The sequence below is a fragment of the Amia ocellicauda genome, chromosome 5 (assembly GCF_036373705.1).
Source record: "Amia ocellicauda isolate fAmiCal2 chromosome 5, fAmiCal2.hap1, whole genome shotgun sequence".
Taxonomy (NCBI): Eukaryota; Metazoa; Chordata; class Actinopteri; order Amiiformes; family Amiidae; genus Amia; species Amia ocellicauda.
In genome coordinates this window covers 8,331,071-8,353,393 of record NC_089854.1, presented here as the reverse complement: position 1 = coordinate 8,353,393, position 22,323 = coordinate 8,331,071, and the positions used below count along the sequence as shown (strand labels likewise).

At 39.4% G+C, this 22,323-nt stretch overlaps 1 protein-coding gene across 1 annotated transcript in view; it reads right to left on the bottom strand.

Annotated features, from left to right (window-relative positions):
- The window catches only part of ppp1r12b (protein phosphatase 1, regulatory subunit 12B), a 37,023-nt gene that overhangs the window by 8,160 nt on the left and 6,540 nt on the right, over window positions 1-22,323 (bottom strand). The window contains exons 6-11 of the mRNA XM_066705667.1: window positions 21,211-21,338; window positions 21,016-21,054; window positions 3,228-3,244; window positions 1,094-1,229; window positions 578-682; window positions 17-67 (exon numbers count right to left, since the gene is read on the bottom strand). Coding sequence (XP_066561764.1) covers window positions 17-67; window positions 578-682; window positions 1,094-1,229; window positions 3,228-3,244; window positions 21,016-21,054; window positions 21,211-21,338 — 476 coding nt within the window. The remainder of the gene's footprint in view (window positions 1-16; window positions 68-577; window positions 683-1,093; window positions 1,230-3,227; window positions 3,245-21,015; window positions 21,055-21,210; window positions 21,339-22,323) is intronic.

Here is a 22,323-nt window from a genome sequence, read left to right as displayed (position 1 = left end):
TTATGATCGTAAATACCCTTTTCTCTGTCTCAAGTACACCAGACCTTTCAGATATTCTGTCTTGCCTCTGAAATACAAAGCGACAGAGTTTAATGCAAACCCATCAAATTCCCAATCCAGTGGTACATTTATTAAACGTTGTGGCTTTAGAACATATCCCAATCTGTTTTTTATTGATATAATACCCATCCCCCCAACCCAAGAACAAGAACTAACAGTCCATCTCAGACAGTGCTGAGGTTGGGCATCACAAAGCCTAACTTCCTAATTTTCCTGCTGACTGATGATGAGCTATGTAGGGATCCCTTCATGAACGTGTGAGTAATGCATTTCAAACATTTAGGTGCACACAGTAAGAGCAAAGAAAGACTACAATAATCTGTTTTAAAGATGACTGAAAACAATGGTTCTTCTGGCTGTGTAGGGGGGGGAATGTGTGATTAAAATTGAATAAAACCCCTGGATGGTTGTCATACTGAGTAATAATGGGAGGTGTGGTCCCACAACAAAGGGCAGGGCAAATATAAATAATTTAAAAAGCAATCCACCACACAAACACACACAAACATATATGTACCTTTGTGACTTTATCCAGCTGAGTCCTGATCTTGGCGAGTTCCTGCTTGCTCTCATCCAACTTGGATTTCAGCTTTTCGTTTTCAGCCAAGGCGTCTTCGTACATCTGCACGGCCAAATGTTAGTCATAGAAAACAGACTGAACAGGTGTCTCTGACTTTTCCTCAGGGGGTGCTTCACATAGTTGTGGAGTTGCAGGTTTAGAAAAACCACTAAACCAGACTAGGTTTCAAAGTTGGGGAGCCTATTTTAAAATGTACTGTGATTTTTCTAAAGGTGACATGTTTGGGCGTGGCACTTCTTGACAGCAATTATAACATTCTGCTAATGTATCAGTTTCATTTGTACACAAAGGTGTTCAGGTGAAGGAACTCTAGATAATTGGTTTAAATTGATTGAAGTGGTGTGGTTTTTGTTTATTTTTTTATGAAGAGTAAGTTAGATTTTGCTCTGGAACAAAATCACGATGTGTATGTTTAAGTGAAAAGTAACTAACTGATTGTGCGCCGTAAGATACCTTCTTGTAGTCTTTGCTGCTCCCCTCTTCATCAGCCTTGCTCAGAGAAGCCAGGCGATTTTCACGTCGGGTATAGGAGCTGGTTCGGCCCAGCAGTCTGTCTGTCGTACTGTCTCCTGAACTAGAGGTGTCGAGCCTGGAGACAGACACAAGGGAACAACTAAACAAAATGGATCATTTTGTACAAACAGCATTTCCAAAAAACATATTTTTTAAACATGTAGTTTAAAATGCTTTGGCTGATCAGAGCAGAACATGCTTGTAACTGAATAAAGCAAATGTAGGATTCAGTCATTACGAAGTTCAGGTGAATATTGTTTCTATCTCATTTAAGTGGGGGGGCAATACATGCAATTCTCAGGGAGGGACAAGATGTGATGTTTTGTTGGGATGCAATTAAAAAAGCCAAAATATTTCAAGTGCTGTGAATTGTTTTGATCAGGATATAATAATCACACTAAAGAACAATAATTAATAGAAGCATACAATTTAGGCTAACCTGAGCCTTATTCTTTTAATGAACAACATATGTTGGCAAGTTTGCTTAATGGCTCAACTTTAAAGCCTTTAATGGATGGTACACATCACTTAACATTGCATTTCAGCGATATACAAAGTTATATTTTACATTGATACAGTATTTTGTTGGCAAAATATCTAGAATCCAAATAATTTATATTTATATGTTTATATTTTCTTTGTGTACAAGGCAGATATCATCTATTTGCAGCTGTTTTCTCAAATCAACCATGTGACTTAATTATTGTTTGAAATGTGGAGTATCTGCCATTGCATAAATGCTAACAAAATGCTTCTAAAAATGGGAAAGTATGCGAGTTGTCAAATGCCACATGAATCATGAAGAATGGATGGTATTAAACCTCCTGTAATCCGCTAAACCCATGCTTTAAAATAATACATTTTCTCATGTGGTATACTTAACAGTAGAAAAGGAAATGGAAACCTGTCGGCTTATTATCAGTTTCTGTTTTAGACATTTGTGTTCTGTTTTTGGGGCTGTTGATTATAAAGTATACATAAAGTTTAATTGAGGTAAAAGTACAGTTTGTTTTCCTTGTCTTTTTAGGCAGTTCTGTCTAAACACTCAGAATAGTCTGTCATTAACTACTATTAGTTGCAACATATTTTGTAGCTTTTGCTTTTAGCTCAACAAATCTGCTTCACAAGAATGAAGATGTTAAAATAAGGATGAGAAGGAAGTCACATTGCATGCACTTTTGTTTCTCTATTCTCTTTCTGAACTCGGTTTGTAATTTTTAGTAAAGCAAACTGACACTTGAAAGAAAGCGATATGGTTGGCATGCACACACAGATTAAGGCTGGCATGACGCAGGCTTTTACAGATGTGAGATATTGGGAGATCCTTCAGACCTGGAGAAAGGAAGACGCTGCTGAAGGATAGGTTTGGAAATACTCCAGCGGTTGCATCTGGACATGCTTGTATTGGAAGAAATGCATCACTGCACAGATGTGCCACTACACTAAGTTGATCAATAACAGCACGAGTATCGAGTAATCTTAACACACACAACAACTCACTGAAGAGGACAATGGATTTGTGAGGAAAATCTCCAGCTGACTAATGAAATGCAAAGCAAGTCATTACACAAGTAGTTAGGGTCCTAAGGTGGTTGATGCCCTGTATGACCCGCTGTGCCAAACTGACTCTGTCAGGGTTACAGTCACTCAAAGCAGATGGAGGCAAACGCTGTGTGTGATAAATTAATCTAGCGCAGGGCTTCTATACATGCATGTCAGTTTATTTGTGCAGCAGGGAGCAACTGGGCTCAATCATGAGGTCACTGTTGCCTATTGTTTTTGGAGTACATGGAAAGATGAGGGAATCTCTAACGTGCAGAAAGAAAAGAGAATTATATTACCTGTTTCTATTGTATGCATGTGGGCTGTATGCAGTGCAAAGAACTGTGCTGACTGTACCAGGGGCAGGGATTGAAACTTTGCCTATAGGTGTGATAGGCTTTCATGACTAAGAGTGCTAAACTATATAAAAACCAAAGGAAGGAAAGATATACAGGAGTACGATGTGATAATAAAAAATGCAATAAAGAGACAAGGCATGAGAGAAATGTGAGGGGAAAAAATAATTGCTTACCTGGAGGTCCGATCATGCTGTAAAATAAAAATAAAATTTGTGTCAAGCAATTAATGTAAATTTATACACATAAAGCACATATTTGACACTTAAAAACATACAAAGAAACAGCCCACTGTATACCAGATGCAATACAGTAACTGTCCAATAAATGTCCACTGACCTTGATTGGAGGGGACTAAGGTCTGTAATATGAATAAGTATTTGGGGAAACATTGTAATGCAATCCTGTTTAAATTTAGTGTGACAAGAGGCTGGATTCAGTCCTGGCATGATTCTATCCAATTAGATTGGATTATTTGTAGCACTCAGAACTATGTACTGCATAGTCTTGGCTTACTTAGTGCAGGGGTTTATTACAATGACAGATTTATTAACAGGCATTACGTCAGTTTGTTACAGTGTGTTGAACCAGCTCTGTTGCAGTCTGTCCCCTTTTTGTGTGACCATTACTAATGTGCTGATAAGCTTGTCAGAGTGGTAGAAACAAAATAATATCCTTTGAGGGTCTAAGCACTTCAGATGAAAAAAACAAACAAAACACTTGCGTATCTCAAAACCTGGTTAGCAATTTGAGCCTCTCATATGTAATATGTGTGTGCTTGTTTTTCGATTGCTGAGAGTAGGCCTCGGCTACAGGAAATTGTAAAAGGGTTCCTAATGATTATTTAAGGCTGCTCTCTGCAGAAGAGGCAGGTGCTGGGCAGCGTGGAATTTCATTTCGGTCAGGTTTGAAATAAATGTCTCTGTGAAAGGCAAGCTGCGCTGGGGCTTGATTGAATACTGTAGTGGGCAACATCGTTGAGCAGAGCCAATGTTTTTGTAAGAACCCGACGCTCCCTCTCATCTTGTGTTGAACCAAACCTCCGCAGCCGAGTGAACCGATCGTGCCCCCAGACGCACAAGGCCCTGAAAACTGATACGCTGCCTGCTGCGTGTGATTGCTTTCTTTTTCGACTACTGTGATCCCCTCTGCTGCCTGCTAGACGCCTCCTTGCTAATGTGTGGTTTCCAATCCATCATCTATCACCCTACCGGCTCCCTAAACAATGATGACGGATCAACTGGCATTTCTTAAGTGCATGACCTCTACTCTGAGGCATGGGCCATGCGGATGCATCTGGGTTATAATATTCAATAGAGAGCTTTGCTTTGTAAAGAGGCAGAGGTATTCAGTGTACCTTGGGGATGGTGGGGGTGCATGTGTGGAAACATAACAAATTTCAACCACCACTGATATTGTCGCCTTTTTGAGGTAATAATCTATTGGAAGATTTGCAATTGAATGCCAATCAGTGATCACATTTTCCAACATGAGAAGTATGTTTAATGTGTGTTAATTTATGCCTCCGTTCAAACAGGCCACTTGACTGTAAATCAATGGTAGAGACTGAAGATCTGAAAGTTTTTTTGTTTTTATATTTGTAGTTTGAGTTCACCCACATAGCTTGTTCACCACTCAGGAGTGTTCTGCCCTTCGGAGCCTGAAAACTGATTCAACATCCAGAACTGTTCTGTCCACATGCAGCACTGCAGCTGTGCTTTTTCAAAATCTATAATGGAAGAACTAACCGTTAGATATGCACCCCCTGGCAAATCTTTTAAGAGATTTTTGTTTTTTATTCCTCCATAATTTCTGATCTCATGTTCTTCACATTCCAAGAGATTAGGAGATCTGCTTCTGCATGGGAGAATTTCATAAACACTCGCTGGAAGATTTAGCCTGTCCTCGGAGCCCCCGTTTCATCCCCAACGGACTTATTTTCAGTGAAACTTGATTCTCTCGCGACATAAAAGGAGAAAGAATCAACACACAATATGAAATGGGACATGTAAACAGCACCCAAAAAGGGCAAAGCTTTTTTATTAGCATTTTTACTTTGCAACTACTCAAATGTTCCTGAAGTTGATCTGGATATTTATAACAGTCAGCATTACGGCAATACTATTATTATTATTATTATTATTATTATTATTATTATTATTATTAGTAGTAGTAGTAGTAGTAGTAGTAGTAGTAGTAGTAGTAGTAGTATCGCTCATATTGCCAGCAAGTAACATTAATGATAAAACTGCAGATTACACTAAAAAACCCAGGTCTTGTCAGAATACGTAATGGACATGCTATTCAATTTGTGTTTCTGGGATAAAAATAAATAAAACAATCTAGGATTTATGTACACACCATGTGCAGGGGTGGCAGGAATAATCCCTCTTGTCTTTGAATGAAAATTATATAAACACAATGTACACTATAAACACAAATATACTGTAAATAAAAACTATATAAATCACCATCTATCCTTGACTTCAGAAAGGAAGGGAGACTCTCATGAGGCTATCCAGTATGTCGTATTTTCTCCCCATCTTGATTCTCTAATTCCCACCAGTGGAAGTCTACTTTCTGACCCTTTCACATTGAGAAAGCCCTGAAATCCCTTTTCTCACGAGTTATCTAGTTTGTGGTTCTTAAAAAAAAATAAAAAAACGTCCCTGCAGTCTGTACGTAGGCTGACAAAAATCAGTTCAACTACCCTGATCAACCACATGAGCATAAATGGCTTTAATCATTTTATACCTCAGACCTCATACCTCCAACTATAATTTTTTATGCTAATTTGTTTTACTGAAAGCTGGCAATACAACCTAAGACTATCTGTACAAAAGACATTGTAAATCTAACACAATGGCAAGTGAAAAGTGTTAGTCAAAGGGTTTGAGTCATTCAGTCCTTTGGTCCCATTTGGCATCTATACCACTTTTGTAGGAAAGGGTTTACTACCTCATTCTTCAGTACCTCAGCTATTGGCTTCCAAGGCCTCCAAACCATGCAGTCAGAACTAAAGATTTATAATTGTACAAAGGAAAACACTACCACCGAATGGACGCCTACAGCTGAGAGAGATCAAGGGGACACATGCTACATTATCGGCAGGGTTAAAGTATGCCCTGGGAGTGTTTACGCTGACTTGGCATGCACAGCAGCCCTGGCTGGGGATCATCGTTGTGATTCTGGACTGAAAATGGGCAAAAGCTCACGGAAGCCAGACCTAGTGTGTCTGCGATTCCTCTTTCTTCTCTATAAATATTTACGTGCCGTTGCTGCTGCAGCTGCCTGTCCTTATGTGGTCATGCTCTCAAGTTCACAACATGCTCGTGGTAGAGCAGGAGGGAAGGCCTTTTGCAAAAGTCTCGCCATATCCTCTCCTTAACTGGAGTAGCTTTTGCCACTGGGGCCCTCTCTCCTAACGAAGACACCACTATTTATATCTTCTTCATATGTGGTCCAGGCTTTCCACAATAAATAACTACATAACCTTAGAGGAAAAATACGTTCTTCAAACTTAAACAATAATAATAATCATAATCCAAAATCCGGTTCTTCTTCAGTGATCAGTGCTCTGCTTGTCATCGATTCATGAATTCATGAAATAGGCAGTTGTTTGTCAGAGAGCACACTCTAGAGATCCGTTTACATTGACAAGACTCAAATTAATCTTTCCTGCTCTTCAATTTTTGTTCCTCCTTTTCCATCCTTTCCTGTTCTCTCCTCCAGGTCTTTTATTCCTCCCCTCCCTTTTACCCCTCTTTGTTCACTTCCCCTCCTCTTCTCCTTCTTCGACACTCCTTTACTTTCACTTCTTGGCAAGTTCCCTCCTCTCTTTCTGTCCTCCCACCTTCCCCTGTTCCTTTGGTTCAGTTTAATTGAAGGGCGACCCAGCAGCTGGGCCCAATTGTGCTCTGAATCCATTTTGATTTTTTCCACAAAAAATATATACGACTGCACAGAGACCACACAAACATAGTAATTGATCTTATGGGTTTCTTAAAATAAAACACCAGGTGTGTTCAATAGGATGCTTTTCCTCAAGATCTCCATATGCCACATTATTCATAATTAGTTTGAGCTATCTAATAAAAATACAAATATAAGAATCTTTCTATTTGTGATAACTAATTGTTACAGTTAATACACAACAATTACTGGGAGAGGCTTAATGTCTTCTAGGTTTGTCTATTTTGTTAACAGGCCCTTCCTTTCCAACTGTATCATATTCTAACCACATAACTCTTGTAAAATTACCCAAGTCACAGTAGGGAAGTTAACGCATGACTATGTTGTACTTTCTCTCTTCAACAATCAATTCCGCGTTATGCATTTCAAAAAGAAAAAAAGAAAACTTCCAGTGTTTGTGCCTCATGAAAAAAAAAATAGAAAAGAAAAGGATAGTAAATACTGAGACACAGTTTGGCAGTATTCATTAGGTTTCTTGGCAATAGGTTAGTTAGCAAGGAGTATTCATTGTGCAGGAAGAATTTCTGGCTCTTGTTGGCATGATGTGCACACCGTAAACGTTTACTAAGAATATGTCAAGCACTTTGCAAAAGACTTGGTAAATGGCATTTTGGATTTGAGAACTTTGGTAAAGCTTAGTGTAAGTAACATTTTTACCTAGAATTAGAATCCATACTTGACAAAGTTAACCAAGAAAATTATAGTGAAACAATTCATATTATATATATAAAGGCAGGTAGAGAGAGCAGATATTAGCATTGAATGCTTGTACTAGTTTTGCCATAGTAGAGCTGCTGTCTTTACCGATGGACAGTTGCAGTTTCCACTGACACCAAACCAGCTACCAACACCACTGTTGCATGGCATGTCAGGTCCAGTGGCACTGAGGGTTTGTTATGTAACTCTTAACCTCAACCAGTAGAATGACCAGAATCACATGCATTGCCCCTCTTACTGCCCATGTTGTAGAACGTTTTCTTTATTATTTATTAATTAAGTATTATTTATATAGGACTTATCTTTCCTTCTTAAGTTTGATGTCTGAACATAGTGGTACAGGCATTTAAAGAATAGTTATTCCTAGATGTATTTATCCAGACGTACAGATTGGTCTTAATACTTAATTACTTAATACTACGATTCAAGTAATTTGCATATTCAAAACATATCGTTTGTTTGTGTGTGGGAGGGATATAGAAATATAGAAATGGTTACAATTTTATATGACTGTGGCACAGTGCTGGGAGGGGTGGAAAATGGCCGCCCTCATAGGCAGCAGAAACCTGGGCTGATGAATCTGCGATGTTGAGCAGCTGACACGCAGGGCTCCCCTGATTGGCACGGCTCCTACATAAAAGGAGCACGCTGGCATACCTTTGTGTGGGGGAGTTTGAGGAGCCAGGGAGTGAGAGAGAGAGGGACAAACTGAAACGAAGGGGGAATGCTTGTCAAGGCGACCAGCTCTCTCTATATATTATCATGTAGAGTTTTTGTTTTATTCTATTTATTTTCTTCTATTTAGCAGCTAAATCTCACTTAAACATACAGCCTGTGGGGTTTGACAGAGGGAACTAAGAAGAGCTGTTACACGTTAAGAATATTTGTCTTTGTATCCTGCAGACAGAGACATTTACATAGATCAGCACTGTCCTTCTGTTAATGCCATTTCAGAGCATTCAGTGTGTTTCAGATCTTTATAAATGGTATACAATGGGTTGGGATCATTAATTAACATTCACCACCTCTGTGTCTAGGTCTCAACTTGGCTCCTGCTCAGTTACAGTACTGTAGATCCAGACTGCTCTGCTCTATAAGTGTTACAGTCCTGAAACTGCTCCTTATTGGCATGTTTTCCCTTTATCCCCCCTGGGATCAGCAGCATGCTCCTTGCCAGCTCTCCCCAATGGAAAATATGAGCTTCACCCACCGGAATGACGGATGATAAACACGACCATAAAAACCAGTGCCTCATTCCCATGCAAAGAGTTTAGAATGGGTTTAGATTGTTTTCCTTTTCTCAGTAACTGAAATGGTGAGGTGAATAAAAATCATCCTGTATGAAGTCTTGGCCTTGGAATTAGTTTGAAACGGAAAGGCTCTAAACAGATTTGACTTCACTAGGCATGGGTTCATTTTCTGAAAGCTTGCTATCAGAGCTTCTTGGCTTCAGTACTAGTACCTTAGAAAGTATAAATTTGCTCTGAAGCCGCCAGCCAACTTTACCAACTGCAGCACCTGTACTCTTCAGTGATCTGCTACTTTTTATTAGCTTCTGGTACAGGTGGTCAAGGTTCATCTTAATTACACCAATTCTTCAATATGGATTCTAGCTATCTTGTATCCCTAATAGTACAGATTTTTAAGGACTCTGAAGGATCCTTTTTTTAACAGCTGATTTTACTTAAAACCCCAGCAGATAAATTGCTTTTAAACTATGAAAAACAAATCACTTAAAGACAAGGCTTCATCCAGTCAGTTCTGTTATTCTGTGGTTAGACTACACAGGGCTACATAAACCTATTCCCTGACGGACTTTGTTACATCTAGCTTGTTACCTTATTGATTTGCAGAGTGACTTTAAAAGCATCGTACATCTTTACAAAATTGTGCTCCCCTTTCTCCAGTCTCCAGTTAAAGTACAGCTAAACTTTGTTGAAATGAAATATTGATCCAATTTCTCTGTTCTCTAACAGCATTATCGCTTGCTAAATCTGTACCTTTACATTTTTACAATTAGGTTGGAAAAACTGGAGACCCAAGGTTTGCTTTTGAACCAAAACCTTTTGAAAATTACCTTATCTTTGGCCCGGATTAAATCATACCTCTGACCAGCTCACCAAGTGCAAATTACAAATCCAGTGCTTTATTCAGTTTGAATAACATTGCACTGGGCTGGAACAAGGAGCAGACAGGCTTGAGGGGTCTGTGTGCGAGAGAGATCAGCGATGGGAAAGATTTAGCTTCTGAACTGAGACTACAAGTTTGGATTTGGATTTGTCTGTTTTAGTTTGTCTATAGCTGTTTTCACACAACACCGTCTAATCCCACCTTGATTTCAACTGTCTAGTGTGAAAACTGCTTATGTTTTGTTCTGGCAATATCTTAGATGCTGAGATGTTTACAGAGAGGACCCTTCAAAACAGGTAAGCCTTTAAATTGGTTGTTTCCCTGAGACCCCACCTATATCAAAAGCATGCATGCCATGTCAGGACACCGAGTTGTCACAGGAGCTTTTCAATTTAAATCTGAAATGTGTTTGACGCACCACCTAACTGAGAGAGCTTTAGAAATGCACTGCACACAGAGAATTAATTAGTCAACAAAAATTCTGGCCTATATATTAAAAGGTATGCTGTGGTCATTTCTTGGATCTAGTTAAAAGTGAGAAATATCTGCCTGACCTCTACTAATTTCCTCCTGTACAGATGCTGTATCCTTTCACCATAAAATCTGCCTCAGTAGAGAATGAAAGGAGAGAAAAAACCTTCCATGTAAAATGTGTTTTGGATAAGTCAACTGTGGTTTGTAAAATATCCATCCTGATTATATACTGCTGTGTCTGGCAACCACAAATGTGCCCTTCAGACCACATCAGATTAATGGAGTTCTCTGCAACACAGTCCCAAGCTGGAAATCTGCGCTACGATTCTTCAGTCCTCCCGAGATCACCTTTCTCTAGGTATGCCAAGAAATGACAGTACTTCCACTGCAACAGGACACGTTGGTAGCAGATGCTGTTGAGATTCACTACGGCACAATCCCGTTTCCTATCCCTATTCCTAAAGTACTGGAGCGGGACAAGCGCCAAGTCTACTCTTGAACTCTAGATAACTTCCACTGAGTCCAGCTTTTCTTTTAAAGGCTTTGTTATACCTATTAAGGCTTGGGTGTAAAATGCTGACTAGAATTTGGCCTTCTCTATACCTGCTCTAACTGATCAAATATTTAAAGAATGCACAATTAACACCCTTAAGATTACACTGTAAGTGGTTTCGAGGTGAGCTTTAATGCAATGTCACTAAACAATCTTCTAGCATTAATTTATATCTGACCCAGCCTACATCAACATTTTAATGTATTCTGACTTAAAATCCTGTTTATGTAGCTGTCAAAAAATGTTTTGTGTTAACTAAATTACCCACTTGTGAGGAGATTATAATAATACAAATTGATAGTATTCTATGCTTTCATTTACATCAGAAAAGATTTGATCACAATTTAGTTTTCAAAGTCTTTTCACACTACACTGAAAAGAACAAATGAACTTATTAATGATATCAGGGATTTGCCTTGAGGCAAGAACAATATATGTAAATTATGATAGTAATGCAGTGCTTTGAAACATACGTGAAAAGTGAATAGTTCTGGAAATATGTGGACCCTCGTCTCATTCGAATATGAGCCTTTAAGCTCAGACATACCAAAACTATTTTCATTTATGTTTAAAATGTATATATTTTTTGGGGGTAGATTTTTATATGAAATTACATTACTTCACCTGTTACAAGGTTATAAAGTGACCTTTACACTGTGAACATACTTATGTTAAAATCATTATTTGGAGCTTAGCAATAAAGTTTATGCTCATATTATTAAATATAGGTTTAAGGTAGAACTCCATTGCTGGGTGCTACCGATTGAATTACTTAATTTACCCTCTGGTGTGTTTCACTTCAACAATGTAGTTGTAGCTCTTAGAGATACAAAGTCAAGAATTTCAGGTTATGTTACTCTGCTAAACCTGTCCTTGAACTCGTCTCTCAAGAATGACAGTTTGATGGGTTTTTTGTAGTCAAACAATCAATTCCTATGTAGGATTGTGTCGGAGCATGTCCACAATACTTAGAAACACACACTGTAATGTGTGGTGGTGGTGGTATTTGTTGAGGAGCATTTAAATTAAAGTAGCATGCTGTTTCACTACTGAGGACTGTAATAAGTCAATCTTCTTTTGTAGTGCTGCTGAAATAAGCCATCCCTACAGGGGAGAAGATCTTTGTTGTGATGTTCGATACAAAGACATCCTGCTGTTTCAAATCCATAGCGATCACTATGACACCGTGCAATGAAGCAATTATCCTGAGAACTCTCATCTCTTTTAATAGCGCTTCACAGCTCCAGACAAACAAAGGCAAACTCATAACGAACTTGTAGCTTGCTTTGTATGTAAAGACAGCAAGCAATACATTATTAATGGCATGACTTTGTTGGCACATATATAATGCATCTTATAATGCAGTGTAGATTGGAATAAAATAACACTGTTTTATACTACATCAGGCATTCTGTCCATGGGCTCACTTGATGCATCTTGTTTTCAGACAACGTACATAAATATTCCTATTACACAGGAACTCAAAGACAGAACATTCGCTGGATTTTGCTTCACTTCATCCACATTTCCTATCATGAAAGGTTGGAATTGTGGTCCTCTAATATTTGTTCTAGTGGGTTACTGAGTGAACGAAGTTTTGGAGCTATTTAATTACTATAGATTCATAAAGATAATTCACCTTCTCTTGGACTGGTAACATAATGCACGGGTAACAGAAAGTTACTTTTGCAAAGCTGAAACAGGCTAAAACTAGTTCCCTTATGGTTGGAATGAGATTGAATCAGGGTGGATGCAGTAATACCTGTGTTACCTTTGTGATGATATCTGCTGCAAGTAGTTGTGGCGAGTGAAAGCAATGTCAAATCGCCCCCACATCTACACTGGAATGTGAGTCTCTTTATGGACACACCTTTGTGGACTCTGATTAAATCTAAACTTCAAGTGCAAATTACACGCCCAGTACTTGGAAGTTCTTGGTTTAAGTCTTGTAATCCCCCCCACCCCCCTTCAAGTTGTGGGCTTATCATTTGCAATCAACAGGTGGTTTACAGTTTTAACTTCATCTTGGATGTTGCCCGCTGTTAATCGCCACAGATTTGTTTTTGGGAAAACCCTGGCAGCTGTTTATGGATATAGGCCCAGGCTGTCTGTATTGTACTTCAGATAAACATTTACTGTAGTGCAAGTCCTCAGCACCCCTAAGAACTGCAGCTCTCTCGCCTGTGTGAGTGTTGTGCTAAAGACCATCATTGGCAGCAGCTTATAAAACACAAAAACAAAATTACAAACTGAAAGCTGGTTTAAATGTCACTGTGCTGAGGTCAGCTCCTGCTGTTACAATGTAGCTTTGTACTGAGCTGATAAATGTCAGGGAGCACAATGGCATGCCCTATCTAATTCACACTGTTCACACAACAATCAAACTTATCAAATCATAATGCATGGGTCACATGCTCTGGAAAAACGTGTGTAATGTAACACTTCGTTTTTTATAGGGAACAAATGAGGGGATGTGTAATACTTATTTGTCTTAACATCCAAGAAAGCATGTATGACTATGAAAGCATGGTTCGGTTTTTGTTTTCTACTATATAATGCATCCTCTGTGTGTGTATCTGGATTTGACATTTACAATTGTAGGATGGCATATCACACCAAATCTGGCTATTGACTAAACCCAGCTCTGTTAAAGCTGCACATGAGTAATGACACTTTAGTATCCTACAAAGCTATTTGCAAGTTATTGTAAGACCGTTTTCATGCTTGACATGTTTCACCCTGGGTTTCCTGCATGACAAAATATCAATTGACAGGTTGATTTTGTAATATTTCAAACATTTCCTCCTGCTTCTCTACAATGATTAGAGTTGAATCTATGAAATTATATTGTAGGTATGAGGGGTAAATCATTTTTGCTATAAACACATTTTTTTCCAAACAAAAATGGAGCAAATTCTGCCCCGAAGCAGCAAGCTTTGAAAGAGTACTTTGTCAGCAGTAAGGATTATCACAACCTTTGGTCACCAATTTGTGGAAAACAGAAAGCAGTCTTACTCTGAAAGTCTTGGCAGTAGGGGAGGGTGATGACGGTGGGGAGTCCGACTGTGACTTTCTGGTGCGGGACAGTTCCTTCGTCCGAGAGTAAAGGGATGACATCGCTCTACTCTCCCGGTGAGCGACAGAAAATAATGCTGAGTCCAAACTCTTTGATGTCTTAAACTACACACAATCCCATCTCATCTCTGGATCGGATCGAATTCTCCTCAAGCTTTTGTGCGTGTTCTGCAGGTGAACAGTGCCTCCGAGAACATCCGAAAAGGAAACCAAAAGAACGACAACCAAAGAAGCCGTAGCCCTTCAGTGACAGCGAGGGCAGCAGAGTTCATACAACAGATCTGAGCAGCTTTCTTCTCCCAAAAGAACTGACAGTGCTGCGGTCATTAAACAAAAATGAAAACAATCGGAACTACACTCACTCACTCACTCACTCACTCTCTCTCTCTGTCGCTCTCTCTCTCTCTCAATCTCACTCTGTCGTTCTCTCTCTCACACACACACAAACTCAAGCCAGTTCTGGGAAGGAGAGGAGTGTTTTTCTTAAAGGTATTTCGGCCACCCCCTATCCTCATCTAGGAACCCACTACATCCCTCCCACCCCCACACCCTTATATATACACACACAAACATACACACACACATGGCAGAAGGCTTTTCTTTAAGTCTTAATGTTCTTTGTACATCGTTCTGCAGAAACACACACACACACATGCACAAAGTAGCTCCTCCCAACTTCACTCTCGCTCTGCCTGCTGAGCTGAACCCTGTTGAAGCTTTGGCAGTTCTTTCTGGCCAGGTGCCAGGGGGTTTGCTGTACTCTGAAGCTCAGGGCTAGAGCTGTCCGCTGACAGGAATGAAAGGGGGGTGGTAGGGGGGTAGGACAATGCCTTATATGTCCACAGGCAGATGTAGGAGTCTACAATCGCTGCCTCAGAGGCTCGAGGTTAACCCTGGAGGTTAAGACGGATCATGCCCCACTAAGCGGTTCTGTGTACCCATGATGCTCGGTGAAAGGACTTTGCGTGGAGCTGTGGGATCTGTTCGCTCACTAGCTGTGATTTTTTCCACCTCGTATTGTTTGCCGCAGGCTGGGATTTGAATTGAAGCCCATTCACTCCCTAAGTCCTCTCCTTTCACCATTCTGTTAGCTCACTGCTCACTTCAGTCTGCACAGCGGTTTTACAAGCACTGAAAACACCTGGAACACAACAAAAGAAAGATTTCCTTTGTAGTGATTGTTGGGCTGTTGCTCTGTTGTTTGGATGTCACGCTGTTAAAGTTACAGTTACGGTTCTGCTTATTGTAAAACTGAACAGCAAAGGTCAGTTGCAGTAGATGGAAAAAAAGAAAGATTGGTTTGGTTTGTCGCCTGTTCTTTCATAAGTAGAAATCAATAGGCTTTACAACTATTTGTCAACCTATTTTATTTTTTTAACACCATCCGTTCCTTGAAAACATTAACCGGAGAACTGAGATGTAGAAGTCTCTGCAGGGAGTGAGTTTTTGAAATCATTTGGATCTGAGTGGGATGGAAGTTATAAATAATGGAAGAAAATAATAGGAGGCATTGTAATGTTTCTCTCCCTTATGACAGATGAAACTCTCACAGTCCTCTCTCGGCTGCAGATACCCTGAGCAGAAATGCTAAAGTTAAAACTGAAGTTGTTAGGGCTTGTGTATTACCTTATATAGAGAGTCCAGCTGAAAGAGTCTTTCTGAATCGTTTATCCTTTGATCTAATGGACTGGATAAAATATGCACTGGCACTCATAAATGGTACAATAAATAAACTGAAATAAGGACGCCGTTTGTTTTATTTTTCCTAGATTGTGGAAATGAAAATGAGTACCATTTGCTGATATTTAAATGCACTATTCATGATATTGCACATTTGATGCAGTGCAATATTGCATTTCCTCACCATGTTTTTGGTTGAATGGAGACTTTTTATGGGATACTCCGCGCTGTCATTTCTGGAGAACCAAAGAGTGTTGATTGAAAGGTTTACAAGAATAGTAACACCATTCCACTTATATACGACAGTTTATCCAATTTTGTCAATTCTAATGGAAAATCTGTTCCTTCAGTTCAGTACTGAATCACATGGAGAAGAATAGTATGTATGCCATGATTCTGGTCAATAAAAATCCCAGGATCCATGGCCATTTCCATAAGAAATAACAGATGTTATGTGTATAAGTATGGATAGAAAATCCACTTATTGAGTAACAGAAAGAACCATGATCTCATCACTGATATCTTACAGTTGTAATTATTATTATTCATAAGTCTTTGTATGTGAATTATGTTTACTTACTATTAATAGATACTACCGAAATGGTAAATAGATTGTAAATACATGTGTATATGTAATTAGGGTATTCAAATATTTATTTCAGAATAATATTAAATAATATAATAATATAAAGTTATTGTTCATTTCCAATGACTGCGATTTATTATTTATGACAACATTGTATTGTTTATCATGTATTACACAATACAAAATCAACCCTTTCCATTTACCTTGATACATTTTTTATCTTATTTTTATTTCAGAATTGGAGTATTGTTATACACCTGCATATTTCCAATTAAATCCACTAACAGATGCAGTCAGTTTAGTTGTAAAACCCTTCTCTGCAAGGACAGTCAATAGACATGAGGGAGATTAATGTATAATTTATTTCAAAGATCCATACTTTTGACTGCTTGGTTCTATAAGTTAAATGTTTGAATAACCACATCTGGGGGTTTAATTGAGGGAACCATACTTAATTTATTGCTATCCATATGGAAAACTCTTACATCTCACTTGGCAAGTATTCCTTTCTCTTCTTTGGAATCTTTTTATATAAAGTTCATTTAGACCTTCAAGATGAGCTGTCCTTTAATAAGTGCACAACATCGAACGAACTGGGTATGAGGAGCAAAGCTGTGTAAAGAAGCATAATGTAGCTTTTAAAGTGAACTAAATGTATTAACAGTTTGACATGTATAGCCTACCCCTTCTAATCATAAGGGGAAACGGGTCTGTCTTCAAACCCACAGATATTACCTCACGCTCTCTGACAGCTCACTTTATTCTCCACAGAACCTGCACACATCTCACAGGAATGTTCTTGACATAAAAAGTAAAAGGTAAAAAAAGAAAAGCTAAAATCTCTGGTGTCTTGCCTTTCCAAAGGTCAGGGAAAACACTTTCCACTAAAGACGTGCATCCGCCTGTTTTCACGACTCGCTGTCAAGGTCTTTAACAACGTTCCATGGGAAGAAATGTGCTAGTTTGTGAATACGTTCAGATACCTGGAGTGTTTCACAGAATACTTGAAGTTTTTACACGTAATGAATTTTACAGCCACCCTGAGTAGAATTTAAGTTACTGCACAGAACTGATAGGGTTCATCGGTATCCCAGCAGCCCTTTGGAGAATAGAGAGACGCATGTGTCTGGCAGAAGATGTTCTAATGGAAAAAAAGACTAAACTGTAAAGTCCAGGAAAAGATGAGGGGACACAAGGAGTGAGCTTTTTTGTCCATGACCATGGGGCATATTTAACATGCTACGGTAACTGTTTGATGGAATGAGGCATTCAGATAAAGGAATGATAAGTGAAGGATATTTGCTTCATAAGCACTGCAAAAACTAATAATTGGCTTAACGCTGTGCCCTACGATTAAAATCTTATGTCCAGTATGGTTACTAACTGCAAATGGAAACATACACGCAGACTAATCTCAAAACTTTGCATGTACTCTAAATCCAAAACTAATTAAATTATTAACCATCAAAACCACTTAGTCTACTGTTTTACCTTTTTGTATCTGTCCTTGGAGGTCAAATGTCAGGCTGACCAACCAGTGTAATTTCAATTTTTTTTTAAGTTATTATAGCCTTATTATTGCCAATAACATGCTCTTTAGAGGTTCCGAGAAACTGAACCTATTTTAAGGAAAAGGCATCAGTTAAGGAATGAGGCGCTTTTAAATTAGATTAAAATAGGTGTGAGCCAAGGAAAGGAAAATGAGCCGAGAAGTTTGGTTTCTTCAGGTTTTATCAGCAGGATGAGAAATGAACAAAATTAGGAAAGTTCTAGTTACTGCAATCCAGTCCTGAAGACAACCTCATCCAATCCCTGACTACTGCAATCCCAGGGTCATTTCCAGCTGCTCCACTGAGAGAAAGTGGGCTATTGTGACTCCGTTCAGGACTGCCTGGATTCCCTGTCAGGAATAATTATCAGCTCTTCCTTTATCCGCATGGCTCTGCCGCAGTGATCCGTGAGCTTCTGATTTCTTCAAAGATTGACTGCTGCTGTTTCCTGCTGACTGTCCTTCGAATGCACCGGCCTTTCTTCAGGAATACACCCTCCTACTTCTATGCTGGCATTTGTGCTGAAAAGACTGACTAATAATTTTTGAATTGGATGTAATGTTGGAAGTGCTAAGACTAGCTCCTCTATTTGTAAACCATCTAACTGTGAAGTTAATGACGAGAATAGGCCGATATGTTTTTAAAACCTAACGACCGATTGATAGACATTTGCAAACCATTATTATTCCTAGCAAATGAATGGCATGAAAATATTGCAGATCCCTTCTGATTTATGTTGCCAATACCAATAATAATGTCCTTTAAAGACGGAAAAAAAACAAAAAATAATGTGTACAGACAAATTATGCAACGTCCACAAAGGTTTTGGGGGTCTGGAAACCAAGCCAAATCTCACCTGCTTATTCACTTCTTGCTGCAATGGAACATATTACATCCAGTACAGAATTTCACATCTGCAAGCAGTTACCAGCAGAGTACATGAATCACAATTATGGAAGGGGGTTATGACTTATTCAAGGTGGCCATCATGATTTCATGAAGTTGGAGATTCATCCTCATCCTGAAAAAATACAGTTTAACCTGCATTTTAAGTCACTTTTATTTTAATTTTATTAAGCATCAGGATAGTGCCTCTATGGTTTTTGCACCCTCATGTCCTGTACTTCAATCATGAGGGTTTCTGACTGGCGTCTTTATCTCCTTGCCTATAACCTGTACGAAGTGTTTTCATCATTGATTGGATAAGATAGTGGTGACGGGTGATAATTATGGATAAATCTAGTGAGTGATAGAGGATCTTATTGTGTATAATATTGATAATTTGCATTCCCAAATGGCTCCAGACAGAGCCTCCACTCACGGCACTGGTACGGCCCCAACATCACTGTGTGGGTCTGCACATGGCACAAACTTCACTCTGAGATTGCCGAACAGGGACAGCTGCACGGAGGAGACCCACTGTTTACACAGCCAACCGATCCCACTGACATAATCAGGGTGGCATCCTGGACATGCAGCATCTGCCACCCATCTCCAGGCTACTCCGCCATCTCCAAATGGCTCTGTAATCCCTTGCTCCATTCCAGCCGTCATTCCCTTATCTCTGCCTCTGCCAGATTCTTGTCTCTCTCCCCTGTCTATTCCCGTTCTACACTGTCCCAGATCTCAATGGCGTTGTACTGGTACTGTAAACTCAGACGTGCACCCTGATCAAGTTCAATACCAATACGGGGAGGAAGCCCTACTATGGGGGAGTGCTTGGATTTTGTGGGTCAAACGATCGTAGGCTGCAGGTGTTTCTTCTTTTACGAACGTCTACGTGAGTGACAGAGAAGTGTCCTCAGACTGATTCCCCACATATTCCAGCAGAGGCACACACTGCATTGCACTGGAAGGAATGTGTAGACAGGTCAGACGCCAGCAATGTAAATTCAGCACAGCCTTTAAACAATCGGGAAAACTGCAGCGTTCCCAGAGACTCCGGGAATGTGTGCCCTTTCAAGGTAAACGCCTCTGAATGGGGAAGGCAGGCCAACTCCCCAAGTATGGTATGGAATGTCGAGACACCTAGCGCCTGTGACAATGGAAAAGGGGTTGAGGTTAGCGGGAGGTTTGTTCTCCTGGACTTTTTCCCAAACAGATACCAGACAGATCTGCCCTCACCCTAATCTATCACTGTCCTTACTGCTGTTTTCTCAAGTGCCTTACATGTGTTTGAAGTTCAGCTAGGCCCAAAAAGATGAGCATCTCAAATCAACAAACCTCAGAACAACGTAATGCACAAGCAGGGGCGTCGCAAGCGGGTAGGCATCCTAGGCAATTGCCTGGGGCCCCAGGCTGAGGGGGGGCCCCCAAATGTGAACCCCCCCCCCGCTCTCACGGGAGAAGGCTCCGCCATACACAACCCCCCCCCCCCCACTCTCACGGGAGAAATCTCCCCCACATACCCTAGAATCACCTCTGTGCCTGATTATAAGAGCTCGCAGATTTAGTGGATACAGGAAAATGCCTAGTAGGACTCTTAACACCTAGCAAGACTCTCTTTATAGTGATTGCACATGGCTGTAGCAGAGAATTCTGCACACCTTTAAATACTAAAACATGTTCCTGTTGTAATGTATTCAAACTCTCTCAGTGAGACTATAAAACATTGTCAAAGAGGCAAAGTACCTAGCAAAAATGCATTATCATTACTGCAAAATAAAAAACATAAAAAACAACGAAAAAATACATTTACCCATGTGTGTTGAACCTTGAGCACCATCTTGTGGTGAGATGTTAAAGGCAATATGAAGACTATAGTTCAGGACTGACCAATCCTGCTCCTGGGAAGCTAAGGTATCTGTTTTTTTGTTTTTTTTTTGTGTGTTTTTTTCTTTATATATAGATTGATTAAATTACTGGTCTTATAAGTCACATTTTCGATGTGTTCAAGGTATTCAGTAAATGATGATCCAGGCAAATCCATAAAACCTACAGAATGATGGTCATCCAGGAAAGGTTTGAACTGGACTAGTGCAGCTTATTGTCATTTTCACATTTCACCTCAGCTTTGACCATCACTATTGAGAAGGCTTTAGTAAATTAGTGAAACGGATCACAAACCAAGGCAGTACTACACATTTAGACAGTTTAGTGGGTTTAATAAGAGAAAGTCACAGATAATTAAGCCCACTCAGCAATCAAGAAATGTAAATACAAATAATTTAAGCTGCTTCAACTGGCTCATTTTAAAAGCAAGTAAATACATTAAATTCAGGACCTACCACCACGTCTGCCACCTCTGTCCCTCCGTCAGCATCTTCCTGAAATCATTGGAGGATTTGTGTTAATACATTACAGAGTACGAATGTACTCACATGCTGTATTTAGCTTGTTATCAGCTCTAGCACCAGGAACACAGACATCTCTGCATTTCCTTTAATGTTTTTCAATTCAAGTAAAAAGGTGACCGTATTTACCTGACGCATCGAGAGAGAGCCTCCACCCCCTCGGCTGCGGTCTCTAGCTTGGCGTCTCTCTTGGAGAGACACGATGAAGTTGGAAATGTCATCAGAGTCTCGGTCCACCTCGTTTCTCCATTCATTTCCTAGAGATATAAACGCATACCATAATTTACTTCGTAAGCAATACAATTTTCCACATTGTGTCTCTGCCATTATGGACTGCTTGAACAGGGCCTGAGACAACATTACAGTTCCTACTACTAAGCCCAAGCCATCTGTAACGCAATAAGGCCTGATGTTTAGGATCTCACTGCTTTTACTTCAGTATTATACCACATGTAAGTATTTTTTATTTATCTATCTGCTTAAGCACTCTTAATAAATATAGTTCTACATAAGTCAGTGCCTTTACAGTAGCTTTTATTTTAATTAACTGAAAAAGCATTTTAAAATTAATAAATGTACTAATAATCTGTAAATGAAAGTCCTATTGTTTACTTTTATTTTTAACTAATGCAGAGTACAACATTTGTTTCAGCTGGGTTGGTAATAAGACCACACTATGCTAAAAAAAAGACAGTTGATCCAAACATCTTTTAACAATCTACCAAGACTGTTCATTTCTTTCGAGACTGCTCTGTATGTATGTATTTGTTTCATAGCTGGAAGAGGTGTACGCATTAACATTAAAACAGTGGTTTAACAGCTCATTTGTAGTTTATGGATAAGAAGGGAGCAGAAGAAGTCTCCAGCAAAGTCTTTCTTCCTTCCTCAGTCCCTGATATTTAGATCCATCACTACAATTAGCCGTTATTAGAATCGGCAGGAGAGGCCAAGCTTTATCTGTGAGATGGTGCTTTGTCAGGAGCACTGGAGTGTGTGAATCTGAGAAAATGTTAAGGGCTATGAAGGTCAATGTTGCAGAAAATTCTTTTTTTTCTCTCCTGGAGTTGCGGCATTTGCAGCTTCATCCCATGCAAGGCGGAATTAAATTATCTATAAATCTGAGCTTCTGTGCAATTCTATTTCTTCTCATTCAGAAATTCAGATCCCTGACTTCTCTCTTCCTCAATAAAAACACTTAAGAGTGACTTCCTTCCTGTGCTTATATGAGGAATTTAATTTAAA